Here is a 15,950-nt window from a genome sequence, read left to right as displayed (position 1 = left end):
AGGCATAGACTGAGAGTCCAAGTGAGCTTACATAGAAAACCAGCCCACAGATAACGAGACAGCTGATGCCAGTCACAAACCTGCAGAAAGACAGCACTCACACAGTACCGCTTGTGACCACAAGAGGGAGCCCAGAAATAGAGTTCACAACAGTCCACCTTCAGATCTGGGCATAAGCTTTGAAGACTTGTGTATATATGATGAAATCAGAAGTCTGGATGCTGATATGTACTCTGATCTTGATTCCATAGAAGAAAAGCCTCTTTTCATGTCCAAAGTCGTCGATCATTGACAAAGTTGTGACATCAGTGGTCAACTCGATATCTGATAAAGGTGAGAAGTCCTATGACATGTTGAGCCATGTCCAGATCAGAGTGATCTATAATATATGGGTTAGCCAGAATAATATAATCAGTTCCAGATCAGGCCATTCTGGATTTTTGTGTCTGATATGCCTAATCCAGAGGGATCTCCTGACTTCTCCAGCTGATCCAGAAGTCACAGATCGTCAGACCTTGGTGGCCGTCAGCTCTTCAGGCTTCATTCTGAACAATTTTTGGAGAGAAGACCTTTCCCAGATCATGCTGAAGCTCGATATGCACACTGAGCAAGAATATGCCCTGGATATCTTCTCCAGTATGCTGGTGAGGAAACATACAATGTGTTCAAATGCTAAAATCCATCATCTACATCTAACTTTCCCTTTTTTATTGCTTCTAGAAGCAGCAATCCAAGCACGTCCTCCGAGCAGTGGACATCCCCAAGACTGTGACCACGGAAATGAGGACAATGCTGGTGGACTGGGTGGTCCAAGTTCATGTATGTACCTTATGTTATGCTAACACCATCACTATCCTGTCCTTTAAATGTACCGGATTTATATCCATAGGAATATCTGTGCCTGCAAGATGAGACGCTTTATCTGGCTGTATTCTTAATGAATTCCTACATGGGAGTTCACAAAATCCGCACACCTCTTCTCCAGTTACTCGCCGCCAGCTGCCTCTACATTGCCTGCAAGATGGAGGAGAGACTTATCCCTGAGGTCAGATGACATTTTATACATTTTCTCATTTAAGCAAGTTCTACATGTGCCCATACCAGGGCCGGACTGGGACTAAAAATCAGCCCTGGCATTTGAAGGTACAAAGGCCCACTTGTCACATGGTGACTGTATAATATCTTTGTACACTTGTAGGTCACAAGAAGTGAGGGGAGTGTAATATGACTATATAACATATAATCACAGCTGTATCCTGCATTACAGCTCAGTCCTATTTATAGCTTTTAGTTGCAGTACCAAGAAAAGCCGCTACTTTACCTACATAACTGGATCTCGTAGATAATGAAGGGATGAGATGACCAAAGGCTATGGAACCTCATTCTGATGCTCCATAAACTTTGCCTACAGCCACTTTTGGTTCCGCTGCGCAGCACAAGACCCGGTGACTCTGAAGAGCGGTGACATCAGTAACGTCACCGCTCGTCAGATATTCCGGGTCTTGCGCTGAGCTCGGCGATTGTGAAGAACGGTATTGTTACTACGGTCACCGCTCTTCAGAGTCGCTGTGTCTCGCCAGGTCTGGGCTAGTAGTGGGGGTGTCTGATAGACACCTCTCCATTACTTACACCAGGGATTGATAGCAGCTGACATTACGCAGCTGACATCAACCCTAAAAATCATTACACATACCAGAATTAAATGCTCTGGCGGCTGGGAAAAGCAGTAGAGTTAGCGCTATTCCCAGGCGCCGGGTGCTAACTACAACTGTCCTCATCCTTGCCTGGTCTCCCTGCGAAGCATTTCCGTTGTATTTACATGCGCTAATCTCAGGCCGCTAAACGAGTGTGATCGACAATACTGAAGTCGTTCTCTTGTTTCCCGGCCTCTTTACACCAACTGAGAAAGAATGAAGGGAACAGAACAATCACAATTAGATCAATCTGTCCCCATACAGTATCATGTCATCAGCAGCACATGCGATGTGCTGCTGAGAACAAGGATTTCTGTTCCCACATAAACAATCCAATCACTCCATGAATAGGCAGCATTTTGCTTGTTTAGTATAATACACCCCATAGTCCTCCATATATTATAACTAGCTATTGAACCTGTTCTACGCGCGGGTGGCGAGCATTTATATTGGTATATGGTCTTCATCCTGGTATGTGATGCTCCCATCTTGCTCTCCCATCCTGTCATGTGCTGCTCCATCCTGTGCCCCCATCCTGTCATGTGCTGCTCCATCCTGCATCCCCATCCTGTCATGTAATCCCATCCTGCGCCCCCATCCTGTCATATGCTGCTCCATCCTGCACCCCCATCCTGTCATGTGTGCGCCCCCATTCTGTCATGTGCCGCTCCCATCCTGTGCCCTCATTCTGTCATGTGCTGCTCCCATCCTGTCATGTGCTGCTCCATCCTGCGCCCCCATCCTGTCATGTGCTCCCATCCTGCGCCCCCATCCTGTCATGTGCTCCCATCCTGCACCCCCATCCTGTCATGTGTGCGCCCCCATTCTGTCATGTGCTGCTCCCATCCTGCACCCCCATTCTGTCATGTGCTGCTCCAATCGTGCGCAATCATTCTGTGATGTGCTGTTCCCATCCTGCGCCCCCATTCTGTCATGTGCTGCTCCCATCCTGTGCCCCCATTCTGTTGTAACGTGCTGCACCCACTCTGCCTGTTCCTGTTTCCATTCTGCCATATGTTGCTCCCATCTTTCTCTCTCCGGCTCTACTGCCTGAGTGCGGCTGTGCTGAGGGCGGCTGTGCTGAGGGCGGGCGGCTGTGCGTGGCTGTACTGAGTGCGGGCGGCTGTGCGTGGCTGTGCTGAGTGCGGGCGGCTGTGCGTGGCTGTGCTGAGTGCGGGCGGCTGTGCTGAGTGCGGGCGGCTGTGCTGAGTGCGGGCGGCTGTGCTGAGTGCGGGCGGCTGTGCTGAGTGCGGGCGGCTGTGCTGAGTGCGGGCGGCTGTGCTGAGTGCGGGCGGCTGTGCTGAGTGCGGGCGGCTGTGCTGAGTGCGGGCGGCTGTGCTGAGTGCGGGCGGCTGTGCTGGGGGCCTGAGCAGGCGGGGACACCGGCGCGCTGTGGGGGTCAGGTGCCGGAGTCGCCGCTAAACTCAGGCCCCCGGCACTTGCTATATTCACCTGTCCACCGTTCCACCGATGCGTGCCGCTCCGTCTCCTGGGTCCTCTGGCTGTGACTGTTCAGTCAGAGGGCGGCGCGCATTAAGCGCGTCATCACGCCTTCTGAACTGAACGTCACAGGCAGAGGATGTGGAGGACGGAGCAGCGCGCATCGGTGGAATGGGACAGGTAAATATTGCATACTCGCCCTCCTGGCACATCCCTGCTTCTCCGTTGGAGATCGCGGTGTGCGTTCAGTGCTTACGCATACCGCGATCTCCTGGGAGCGTCACTCTGTGGGGTCCAGACTGCGCCGGCGCTTGCACAGTCTATAAAGGCTTCGGACAGAGTGACGCTCCTAGCGTTATATTATAGATGTGCACCTCAGTCCTCCATATAGTATAATACACTCCTTATAGTCCTCCATATATTAAAATACACTCCTCAGTCCTCCATATAGTATAATGTACTGCCACAGTCCTCCATACAGTATAATACACTCCTCAGTCCTCCAAATAGTATAATACATTCCTCATAGTGCTCCATATAGTATAATGCCCAGCCATTGTCATCCATGTAGTACAATTCACTTCCCATAGTATAATGCACCCCATAGTTCTTCATATGGTATAATGTATTCCCCATAGTCCTCGATACAGTATAATGCAGCCCACATATAGTATAATGATGCCACCCCAGAGTATAATGCAGCCACCCCACAGAATATATTGTAGCCCCCTGAGTATAATGTAACCCCCCAGAGAATATAATGCAGCCCCCTCATATAGTATAATGCAGCCCCTGCATATATAATATATGGTAGCCCTCTCATAGAGCATAATGTAGCTCGTCCATAGAATATCATACAGCACCCCATAGAATGTAATACAGCCCACCTCCCCATACAATATAATGTAGCCCCCATAGAATGTAATACAGCCCCCCATAGAATGTAATGCAGCACAGCCCCCATAGAATGTAACGCAGCACAGCCCCCATAGAATGTAATGCAGCACAGCCCCCATAGAATGTAATGCAGCACAGCCCCCATAGAATGTAATGCAGCACAGCCCCCATAGAATGTAATGCAGCACAGCCCCCATAGAATGTAAAGCAGCACAGCCCCCATAGAATGTAAAGCAGCACAGCCCCCATAGAATGTAAAGCAGCACAGCCCCCATAGAATGTAAAGCAGCACAGCCCCTATAGAATGTAATGCAGCACAGCAGCACAGCCCCTATACACTGTGTTCCAAATTATTATGCAAATAATATTTCCTCATATTTTCTCTAAATTACCTATCTTAATGGCAGTCATTGTTATTTTCCAGTCATTTACTATTCTAGTATAATTGCAATGTTTTGGAATAAACTGCCTATGAAAACAGTATCTTTAAAAAAAAAAAAAAACACTCCAAAATGCATGTTCCAAATTATTATGCACAGCAGAGTTTTCAACCTTTTTTTTTTATTATTTTGAACAAAAAAATGGTTAATTGTGAAGTTATAAGCATTATCAGCTTATTACAAAATTAAATCAAACAGTTTTCAAGTGAAAACTTTATTCTAGGTGATGTTACATTTGCACATAGGACCCCTTGTTCGAAAGAAGCTTCTGAACTCTCTCATCCATTGAATTTGTCAGTTTTTGGATGGTTTCTGCGTCAATTGTTTTGCATGTGGACAGAATACCCTCCCAGAGCTGTTGCTTAGATGTGAACTGCCTCCCGCCATCATAGACACTCCTTTTGATGATGCTCCAGAGGTTCTCAATGGGGTTGAGGTCAGGGGAAGATGGTGGCCACACCATAAGTTTGTCCTCTTTTATGCCCATAGCAGCCAGAGATGCAGATGTGTTTTTTGCAGCATGAGGCGGTACATTATCATGCATGAAAATGATCTTGCTGCGGAAAGCACGGTTCTTCCTCTTGAACCATGGCAGGAAGTGTTTTAGAAACTCCACATAGATTATGGAGTTCATCTTTACCCCTTCAGGGATCATAAAGGGGCCGACAGTCTCTCTCCCCATGATTCCAGCCCAAATCATTACTCCACCTCCTCCTTGTTGGCGCCTTAGCCGTGTTTTCATGGGGTGTCCATCAACCAGCCATCCTCCACTCCATCCATCTGGACCATCGAGCGTTGCACGGCACTCATCGGTGAACAAAACAGTTTGGAAGTCAGTCTTCATGTATCGTTTGGCCCACTGGAGCCGTTTCTGCTTGTGTGCAGTGGATAGAGGTGGTCGACAGGATGGCTTACGCACAGCTGCAAACCTCTGAAGGACCCTGCATCTTGTTGTTCTGGGGACGTTGGAGACACCAGCAGCTTCAAAAACTTGTCTGCTGCTATGACAAGGCATTTTTGCAGTTGCTCTTTTAATTTAACGCAATTACCTGTTGGAAAGAGTCCTCAATTTTTCCTTAGCACGCACACATGTGTGCTGGGAATCAGCTACATACCTCTTGATTGTGCGATGATCACGATGAAGTGCCTTGGCAATGTTGATTGTAGTCATGCCTTGACATAAATACTCCACAATTTGTTGCTTCTCCGCAGCCGACACATCCTTTTTCTTTCCCATTTTGGCAAAAAATGTAGGCTGCTTAATAATGTGGAACAGCCTTCTTAAGTAGTCTTGCCTTTATTTGGACACACCTGCCAAACTAATTTGCACAGGTATCTGCAATTGCTTTCAGTGATATAAAGAGCCCTGACACACATCACCATCAATGAGTTTAAATGACAAACACAAAAATTCTAACCTTATCACTCCTAAACTCTTTGTGCATAATAATTTGGAACACAGTGTAGAATGTAATGCAGCACAGCCCCTATAGAATGTAATGCAGCACAGCCCCTATAGAATGTAATGCAGCACAGCTCCCATAGAATGTAATGCAGCCAGCCCCCCATAGAATGTAATGCAGCCAGCCCCCCATAGAATGTAATGCAGCCAGCCCCCCATAGAATGTAATGCAGCCAGCCCCCCATAGAATGTAATGCAGCCAGCCCCCCATAGAATGTAATGCAGCCAGCCCCCCATAGAATGTAATGCAGCCAGCCCCCCATAGAATGTCATGCAGCACAGCCCCCATAGAATGTCATGCAACCAGCCCCCCCATAGAATGTCATGCAGCCAGCCCCCCATAGAATGTAATGCAGCACAGCCCCCCATAGAATGTAATGCAGCACAGCCCCCCATAAAATGTAATGCAGCACAGCCCCCCATAGAATGTAATGCAGCCAGCCCCCCATAGAATGTAATGCAGCCAGCCCCCCATAGAATGTAATGCAGCCAGCTCCCCATAGAATGTAATCCCCCCATAGAATGTAATACAGCCCAATAGCCCCACAAGCCAGTTATCACTCATTGATATATTTAAAAAAAAAAAACACTCTCCTCGCCGCTCCCGGCTCCGGTCTCAGCAGCTGCAGTCTGCCTGCCCGACAAACAGCAGGTGCGCGATGATGTGACGTCATCGCGCACCCGCAGTGTCAGAGGCAGAGCGGGGAATGATGGTAGAGGGAGCGATAGCGGACGCTCTCTCCTCCATCATTGCTTTCAACTGTACCGGCGTCATAGATGCCGTTATAGTTGAATGTGGCGGCGCTGGGGGGGATTCGGCACTGGCGAGCGGCCCATGACTGCCACCGGCCCTTCTGGCATTTGCCAAAAACGCCTGATGGCCAGTCCGGCCCTGGTAGGTGGCCGTGGTGAGGCCGGTTAAGGTTGAAACCGCATTAGATGAGTGTTGTTGCTCTAGGTTTTTCCTGGAGATCAAGTGTTGGAGGAGTTGGGTAATGTAGAAGGAGGCCACCATTCTCTTTTTTTAATCCTCAAGATACAATATAGTGATGTACAATATGTCACTATGGCTCATTACGCATGACAGTATTATGGTCCAGTTGGTGGCTTTTATGGAGGTGCATGAGTCCTCTACTATCCCTCACACATTCTTGTCTATCTTGGGACTGGACTGCCCAAAACTTGTTCTTTAATTCTCTTGTAACAAAAGAGATGGTAAGTCCCCCTATATACTGTAGAAAGCAGTCCACTGAAAGAGCGTTCGTCTGGCAACTATCTTGACCGACTCTCCCATTCGCTAGAGCACTCACTCTGCCAAGTGCTCCTGTGTTCTCTGAGACATCCATTGCTCCATTGCCACACGTCTGGCGGCTTATCTACTGTAAAGCAAAATCATCGGTTGGACAATCCTTTTTCAAGTGTCCCTTTACACATTAGACTAATGGCTGAAACCATTGCTTTCGGTGAGTTCGGCCAACATTAGTCAAATGTGTATGGAGGTCTTTACCGTTGGTTAAGCTGACAATACACATTAGATGTTTACCAGCCAAACCTACTGACCATGTATATGGGGACTTCCCAACCCTTGCCAAGGCTAGATGTGGGGAGAGATATGGATCTGGCAATGGCTTACATCCTACTTAGGAACACATTCGCACTCTACCGAGCTAAACGGCAATGTATACAAGGGATGAGGTAAGATGGCGTTTGGCTTACCGTTCTCTGTGTATGGGTACCTCAAGGTCCACGTAGGATGATGGTGAACATAAGAAAGGGGAATGGAAAACATGAGCGAATTTCCCTTTATTCAAAGGCATCGAAGCAGTAGCATGGTTTGCCTCTACGACATGTACATCCATAAGTGTGAGCTCATCAGCTGACTTTCTTTCTTTGGCTGGTGATATCCATTTATCTATCTCCTACAGCCGGCAGAGCTTTGCTTCATGATGGAAGACGCCTTCAGCAAGAAAGAGCTTCTGAAAATGGAGAAGAAGGTTCTCTACCTCCTGAGCTTTGAGCTACATTACATACAACCCCTGCATTTCCTGCGCCTCCTCTCTGTTACTGGGAAGTGTCCCGAAAATGTACGTATAGACGTCAACCCGAGCACCAAGTAAGCACGCTAATACAAGCATACGATGTAAGGTTCACAAATAAAGTTATAACAAACATGTATTTGGAGCAACAAAAAAAAAAAAATTTTGTGGTTGGGCTTCTTTAGAAATATTGCACCATTTTGCATTTTCCAAGCTCTTTGTTTTCCTGCACTTTGTGGCTCGTGGTCATAAATCAGCTGAAAGGAGCCCCGAAAAAGACACACAAGTTATAAACTCCCACTCAAACAGTCATAGTGGGTAGACTGACGGATTCTCAGTTAAATGATTTTGCAGCCTGCAATGGACAGTGCAACACACACAGGGTCAGACTGGCCCAGCCGGATACCGATACTTTCCTCTGAGGGTCCTGGGTCCGTGGTGGGCCCCCAAGCAGTATGTAGAGAAGGCCCGCTAGTTTCAACTGAATGTGCGTTCAAGGACACAAATTCAGTTGAAATGTATTGCTGCTCGGCAATAGTTAATGAGGCCGGTAGCTGACTTGAGTGCGTCCATCGCGCGCGGCGCATGTCTGGGCCATCACACGTGGCACCAGTACACTGACCCTATATACAGAGCTCCTGTGTAAAATGTCACCAGTGACCACTGTATTACCTGTACACTGACACTATATACAGAGCTCCTGTGTATAATGTCACCAGTGACCACTGTATTACCTGTACACTGACTCTATATACAGAGCTCCCGTGTATAATGTCACCAGTGACCACTGTATTACCTGTACGCTGACACTATATGCAGAGCTCCTGTGTATAATGTCACCAGTGACCACTGTATTACCTGTACACAGACACTATATACAAAGCTCCTGTGTATAATGTCACTGGATTACCTGCACACTAACCCTATACTCTGTACTGCTAACATAGCTCATGTGTATAATGTCACTGGTGGTAATAACAGTGTTGTTAGTATTGTGGTTTTATTCATGATCAGTATTGTAGTATTTGGTCACTATGTGATGGTAATATATGGTCTCACCACAGTGTGGGGGTATTTCTCCCTTGAATGTGATATTATTTGGTAACTATGTGGTCCGGTCATGGTGTGGCAGTATTTCTCCCTTGCATGTAGTATTATTCGGTCACTATGTGGTGGTAATATGTGGTCTGGTCACAGTGTGGCAGTATTTCTCCCTTTGTATGTAGTATTATTCGGTAACTATGTTGTCTGGTCATGGTGTGGTGATATTTCTCCCTTGCATGTAGTATTCGGTCACTATGTGGTGGTAATATGTGGTCTGGTCACGGTGTAGTGGTATTTCTCCCTTGTATGTGCTATTAATATTAAATTGTTTTAACCAAAGAAGCACTTTAATGCAAACTACCTTACTTGTACACCCCAATTATGCTGTGTGCATAGATGTGCAGGAGCCGTTTATCTTTTACAATACTCCACTATAGCAGGGTTAACTGCTTACAGATATTTGCATATAGCTGTAGGGGGGGCCCCTACAGATCATTCCCCCTGTGGGCCCAAGTCACCCCAGTCTGACCTTGGACACACAGAGGCTACAGAAGGCAAATGGTGCAAAAAATTTGATGAAACCCAATTACAATTTTTGTTTTAACTCCAATTAAATTCATATAAAAATAAGAACATGTGCTCCAAACGTGGAAAATCCCTTTAAGTGTCGTTACCCTGTATTAATATAATGTACTTGTCCCCCTCCAGGTTGAGTATCTGGCCATGTACTTTATGGAGCTGACTCTAATGGAGGCTGATGGAGCCATGATTGAACCGGCTCTTTTGGCATGTAGTGCATTGTCATTGGCACAGATGGTATCCCAGGAATCTGGAACCTGGAGTCCTGAGCAGATGGATAAAGGACCGCTCTACTCCTATAGGTACACACCAGCTCTAGTGTTAAGATACTTAATGGGGTATAGTTTGGTAAAAAAACAATTAGTTGAATGTCCATCGATTGTATGTAGGATTGCCACTCGTTAAAGTTAATGGGGTTGAGTTGTGGATGAGTGTGGTGCTGATTTTGGAAAAGATGCTTAAAAATCCAATAAATTCCCCTTAAAATCCTCTTAATGTTGGCTTGTGTCGTCTTTAATTTCAGTGATGCGGATTTAAGCCACCCTCAAAAACTTATGGGAAAATTCGCCTTCCGTGCCAACTCCGATTGCAAAGCCATCTGGCAGAAATTTTCCCGTCCTCAGAGACATGGAGTGAGCACAGGACCTGCCATGGCCAACCCAAAACACCTGGCCCACTGTATGGGGTCGTTATAGCCCAATTCCTACTGAGTCTACTGGGATGGTATTGGGAATTTCCTAAAGGCCTAAAAATTGGGGCCATCGATGTCCGCAAATAAAAGAATAAAGAAAGATCTGTGTTGTGATGAACGTTATGGGACTACACTGAAGAAACTGAGAAAAAAAGAGAACCTACATTACATTATCAGATCCCAATATAAAAGAATATTTTGTGATGTGGAATATAGAAATGAAGTCGATGTTTTAAATGTATTAATTTCTAGATTTCCTATGTGTAACGAATGTATTTTAGATGAGTGCGGAGAGAGTGTTTGCTTTTAAGAAAAAAAGAAACGTGTGTCTGTAGCTATTAATATAATGTATGTACAGTATATAAATCCTACAAAACCGATCTCATGAATAAGCTATGAACGGCATGTGTTTAATAAAGAGAATAATTTTATGTATGTACTTTGTCTCACAGAATATATTTTGTATGTTTACTGCTTTATTAAGTTGTTCAGGGTGAGGTTGGAGCTGCGTGTGCCCTCGGTGATAGAGGCGCAACCAACAAGTGTCTCTGCCTGGGCCAGGCGATTTAGATACAGGACAAGGGGAGCTAAATGTATCCTACGGAAAAGTCTAGCTATATTTCTGGTTCATCATTCGGTCCCTATAAACATTAGACTGTTTTCAGGTCCTGTTGCCTTTGGTCTAATGTGTATGTGGGTCTCCCGATTCTTCCCTAACAAATTACGTGAAGGAGGGAAGGATCTGGCATATTGGATTTCCAATGACTGATCCCTTATTTTCTTTTGGAGACCAGACACTGTCAGATGTACCTGGAGGAGGACCAAAGAGCATGGAAGAGGAGGAAGAAGACCAAAGAGCGTGGAGGAGGACCAAAGAGCGTGGAGGAGGAGGACCAAAGTCTGTGGAGTAAGAGGAGGCAGACAGAAGTGCATGGAGTAAGAGGAGGACAGAAGGGCATGGAGGAAGAGGAGGACAGAAGGGCATGGAAGAGGAGGAGGACAGGAGGGCATGGAAGAGGAGGAAAAGGACAGGAACGTGGAGGAGCGAGGTGCAGGACGAGAGCAGAAGAGGGAAGAGGAGCAGGTGGACAAGAGTATGAGGAGGGCAGAGGATCCTGGAGGAGGATAGAGGAGCGAGGTGGAGGAGCAGGTGGACAGGTGTGTGAGGAGGATGGAGGAGGAGCAGCAGGAGGACAAAGGAGCATGGAGGAAGACGAGGAGGATAAAGGAGCATGGAGGAAGACGAGGAAAAAAGAGCGTGGAAGAAGAGGAAAGAAGAGCGAGGAGAACAGAGGAGCGTGAAGGAAGAGGTGGAGGAGGATGGGGCAGAAGAGCGAAGAGGAGCAGGTGGACAGGAGTGTGAGTAGGACAGGAGAGCGCAGAGGAGCGTGGAGAAGAACAGAGTAACAAGGAGGAGGTGGACAAGGAGTGTGAGGAGGACAGAGGAATGAGGAGGATGGAGGAGGCAGACAGAAGAGCGTGTAGGAAGAGGAGGCAGACAGAAGTGCGTGGAGGAAGAGGAGGGCGGACAGAGGAGCGTGGAGGAGGAAGCATGTTGATTTCCAATGACTGATCCCTTATTTTCTTTTGGAGATGAGATGCTGCCAGACATACCTACGGAAGGACAGAAGATCATGGAGAAGGACAACGAGGACAGAAGAGCATGGAGGAGGACAGAGAAGTGTGGAGGAGGAAGAAGACAGAGGAGTGAGCAAGAGGAGGAAGAGGACATAGGAGCCTCATAGGAGGTCAAGGGGTATGTGTCCACGTTCAGGAAACGCTGCATTTTTGACGCAGCGTTGAGCAGCATGCATAAAAAACGCAGCGTCCAGATGTTACGGCATAGTGGAGGGGATTTCATGAAATTCTGTCTCCACTATGCAGTAAAAGATGCATGCGGCACACCCGAGAAAACTCACATGCGGCGCATCTTTTAAGAACGCAGCATGTCCTTACATTGCAGAAAAAAATCAAGGACAACACAGGTGACCTGCCAGTGACCTCAGGTGCAGATTTGGTCAGGATTTTACCTGCATAAAATCCTGACCAAATCCTGAAGCAATCCTGAACGTGGACACATACCCAAAGGAACCTGGGAGAGGAGGAGTTTTGCAGTCGCTCTATCGTAGAGAACACAGGAGGACTCGGCTGAGCAAAGCACTCCGTTCTATGTATGGGAGAGATGGCTGTCAGCCAAATGATCCTGTACATCCAGACCTGTGTATAAGTCACCACCAGTGCGGGCAATGGGAGACCAGATCAGTGTGGGTGGTGGGAGAGCAGCAACCAACCCCAACTCTGAAATTAAGACCAAGAGTCAAAAAGTTATGGAGAGCAGTACAGAAGGCAACCGCTGCTACAAGGTCAAAAAATTCAGGGGTGCTACGGCAAGTATCAGTGGGCCCCGCTGGTGACGAAAGTTGTCCATGAAGATGGACACTTTCCACTCACTCTTACCTCTGCTCCTAGTATTCACATGGTACGTCACCCAACTTTCCACACAGACTGTTACCTCTGCTCCTAGTATTCACATGGTATGTCTTTCAACTAACCCAAGCTTTACCCCGGTGTTATTTATGTCCTTGTTTACTTTGGCTTGCTTATATGCATGTGGTCCACTCTTAATTCTCTGACCAAGATGAACAGAGACCACTCCTCTCTGCTTCACACCTGAATGCACTTTGTAGCACATATATTGCATAGCACAAGTCTGACAAGAGTTTAGTCTGCGGTGTGTATCATACAAGTGTGAAGATCAGAATTAATTCCAGAATTGAACCAGAACGGAACTGAAGGTAACTGGATACAGTCACTGTAAACATTGTTTCTCTTTGTTTGCACTCTCACCCCTATAGTCCTTCGCTTTCTATTAACCCCCTAATCCCTACACCTAGTAAGGAACTGTTCATCTCTTCTTCAATCCTCCCCATCCATCTCACTTCCTACTCAGAACTCTTCCTCAACATTCAATCCTCTGTCTCCAAACACAGACAGCCATCTCATGCTCTCTCCTGCTCCCACCTGCTAACACTTTCTCTGCTCCTTCTCACTGCTGGTGATATCTCTCCAAATCCTGGTCCTCCTTACCACATCCCCACAGTCATTTCTACCTCCCATCCGTACTCTATCACAACTTTTCGTAACCTCTCTAACCTTATACCCATTCACCCAGCCCCCGCTTCCTCAGTCCCACTAACAGGAGCTCTGTGGAACGCTCGCTCTGTCTGCAACAAGCTTTTCTACATCCATGATCTTTTTGTTACTACCAACCTTTTCCTTCCTCTCCATCACCAAAACCTGGCTCACCCCTTCTGACACAGCCTGCTGCACTTTTGTACGGTATATTCCACCTTTCCCACACACCCCGCCCCAGCAGCAAGCATGGTGGAGGAGTTGGTTTTCTCCTGTCAGATAACTGCTCCTTCACCCCAATCCAATTACCACCTCTGTTACCCTCCCTTCCTTTGAGGTGCACTCTGTGCACATCTACTCCCCGTCCAACCTACAACTGGCTGTCATTTACTGCACCCAAGGGCCAGCCACCACCTTCTTTGACCACTTCACCACCTGGCTTCTTCATTTCCTCTCCGTTGACATCCCCACTATCATCTTGGGTGACTTCAACATCCCCATTGACATTTCCCTCTCAGCTGCCACTAAATTTCTATCTCTCACTTTCTCCTTCGGCCTCACTCAGTGGTCTTGTGCAGCCACCCACAAAGATGGCCACACACTGGACCTCATCTTCACCCGCCTGTGCTCCCTATCTAACTCGCCTCTTTCTAACCACAACCTACTCACATTCTCTTCCCTCTCCACTCCTTGCTTACAATCCCCAACCCACAAACTTGCACACCCTCGCAATCTTAAACCTCTCGATCTACACTCACTCTCTGAATCCCTTCTCCCTCTTAAAGAAATAAGTTCCTTACACAATGCAGATGTCCCTGCCGCTCCCTGACTAAAGAACTGAGGTGAGCTTCCAGGGCTGCTGAGCGGAGATGGAAAAGATCCCACTCCAACAAGCACTTCATTGCATACAAACAGTCTCTCACTACTTTCAAGGCCACTCTCGCCACAGCTAAACAAACCTACTTCTCATCTCTCATATCCTCCCTGTCTCACAACCCTAAACAGTTATTCAACACCTTCAATTCTCTACTCCGTCCCCCAGCACCTCCCCACTCATCTCAGCTGAAGACTTTGCCTCATTTTTCAAGCAGAAGATTGATAACATCAAAGACAGTTTTGGTCGACAACCCCCAGAGCCCTTCGTCCCAATTGCCCAGCCCTCCACCTTCAAAACCAATTTCTCCACCATCACAGAAGATCGACTCTCCACTCTACTCCCAAGATCGCATCTCACCACCTGTGCACTTGACCCGATCCCATCCCACTTCATCCTAAACCTCGCCACAGTCTTCATCCCAACCCTAACCCATCTCTTCAACCTATCACTAACAACTGGTGTTTTCCCATCAAGTTTTAAAAATGCCTCAATCACACCTATCCTCAAAAAGCCCTCTCTTGACCCATCCTCTGTGTCTAGCTATCGCCCTTTGTCACTTCTCCCCTATGCCTCAAAACTACAGGAACAACACGTCCATCTTGAACTGTCCTCCCATCTCTCTTCCTGCTCCCTCTTCGACCGCTTACAATCTGGCTTCTGGTCACACCACTCCACTGAAACTGCCCTAACTAAGGTCACCAATGACCTATTAACCTCCACGGCCATGCGACACTACTCTGTCCTCCTCCTCCTGGACCTGTCCTCTGCCTTTGACAAAGTGGACCATTCCCTATTATTACAGACCCTCTCATCCCTTGGCATCACAGACTTGGCCCTATCCTGGATCTCATCATACCTAACAGACCGGACATTCAGCGTCTCCCACTCACACACCACCTACTCACCTCGCCCCCTATCTGTCGGAGTCCCACAAGGTTCAGTCCTAGGGCCCTTGCTCTTCTCCATTTACACCTTTGGCCTGAGACAGCTCATAGAATCACACAGCTTTCAGTATCACCTCTATGCGGATGGCACACAGATCTACATATCTGGACCAGATATCACCTCCCTACTAACCAGAATCCCACAATGTCTGTCCACTATTTCATCCTTCTTCTCCGCTAGATTTCTAAAACTTAATATGGACAAAACAGAATTCATCATCTTCCCCCCATCTCACACGACCCCCCCCCCCCAATGGACCTATCCATTACAGTAAACGGCTGCCTCTGGGTAATCCTTGACACTGATCTCTCTTTCAAACCACATATACAAGCCCTTTCCACTTCCTGCCGACTTAAACTCAAAAATATTTCACAGATCCGTACATTCCTAAACCAAGAATCTGCAAAAACCCTAGTCCATGCCCACATCATCTCCCGCCTTGACTATTGCAACCTCCTGCTCTGTGGCCTCCCCTCTAACACTCTCGCACCCCTCCAATCTATTCTAAGCTCTGTTGGCCGACTAATCCACCTGTCCCCCCGCTATTCCCCGGCCTCTCCCCTCTGTCAATCCATTCTCTGGCTCCCCATTGCCCAAAGACTCCAGTACAAAACCTTAACCATGACATACAAAGCCATCCATAACCTGTGTCCTCCGTATATCTGTGACCTCGTCTCCCGGTACTTACCTGCACGCGACCTCCGATCCTCACA

General features: G+C 47.3%; 1 protein-coding gene across 3 annotated transcripts in view; it reads left to right on the top strand.

Annotated features, from left to right (window-relative positions):
• CCNP (cyclin P) overlaps window positions 1-10,733 on the top strand; it is a 38,133-nt gene extending 27,400 nt beyond the window's left edge. For all 3 annotated transcript variants that reach the window (XM_077292475.1, XM_077292476.1, XM_077292474.1), the window contains exons 3-9: window positions 252-333; window positions 487-644; window positions 721-819; window positions 890-1,045; window positions 7,859-8,017; window positions 9,722-9,894; window positions 10,116-10,733. In XM_077292475.1, the coding sequence (XP_077148590.1) occupies window positions 252-333; window positions 487-644; window positions 721-819; window positions 890-1,045; window positions 7,859-8,017; window positions 9,722-9,894; window positions 10,116-10,287 (999 nt within the window). In that variant the 3' untranslated portion in view covers window positions 10,288-10,733. The remainder of the gene's footprint in view (window positions 1-251; window positions 334-486; window positions 645-720; window positions 820-889; window positions 1,046-7,858; window positions 8,018-9,721; window positions 9,895-10,115) is intronic.
• The last annotated feature ends 5,217 nt before the right edge of the window (window positions 10,734-15,950 follow it).

The sequence above is a fragment of the Ranitomeya variabilis genome, chromosome 2 (assembly GCF_051348905.1).
Source record: "Ranitomeya variabilis isolate aRanVar5 chromosome 2, aRanVar5.hap1, whole genome shotgun sequence".
Classification (NCBI taxonomy): Eukaryota; Metazoa; Chordata; class Amphibia; order Anura; family Dendrobatidae; genus Ranitomeya; species Ranitomeya variabilis.
The sequence above is the reverse complement of the archived record's forward strand: the minus strand, read 5'-3'. Positions and strand labels throughout refer to the sequence as shown.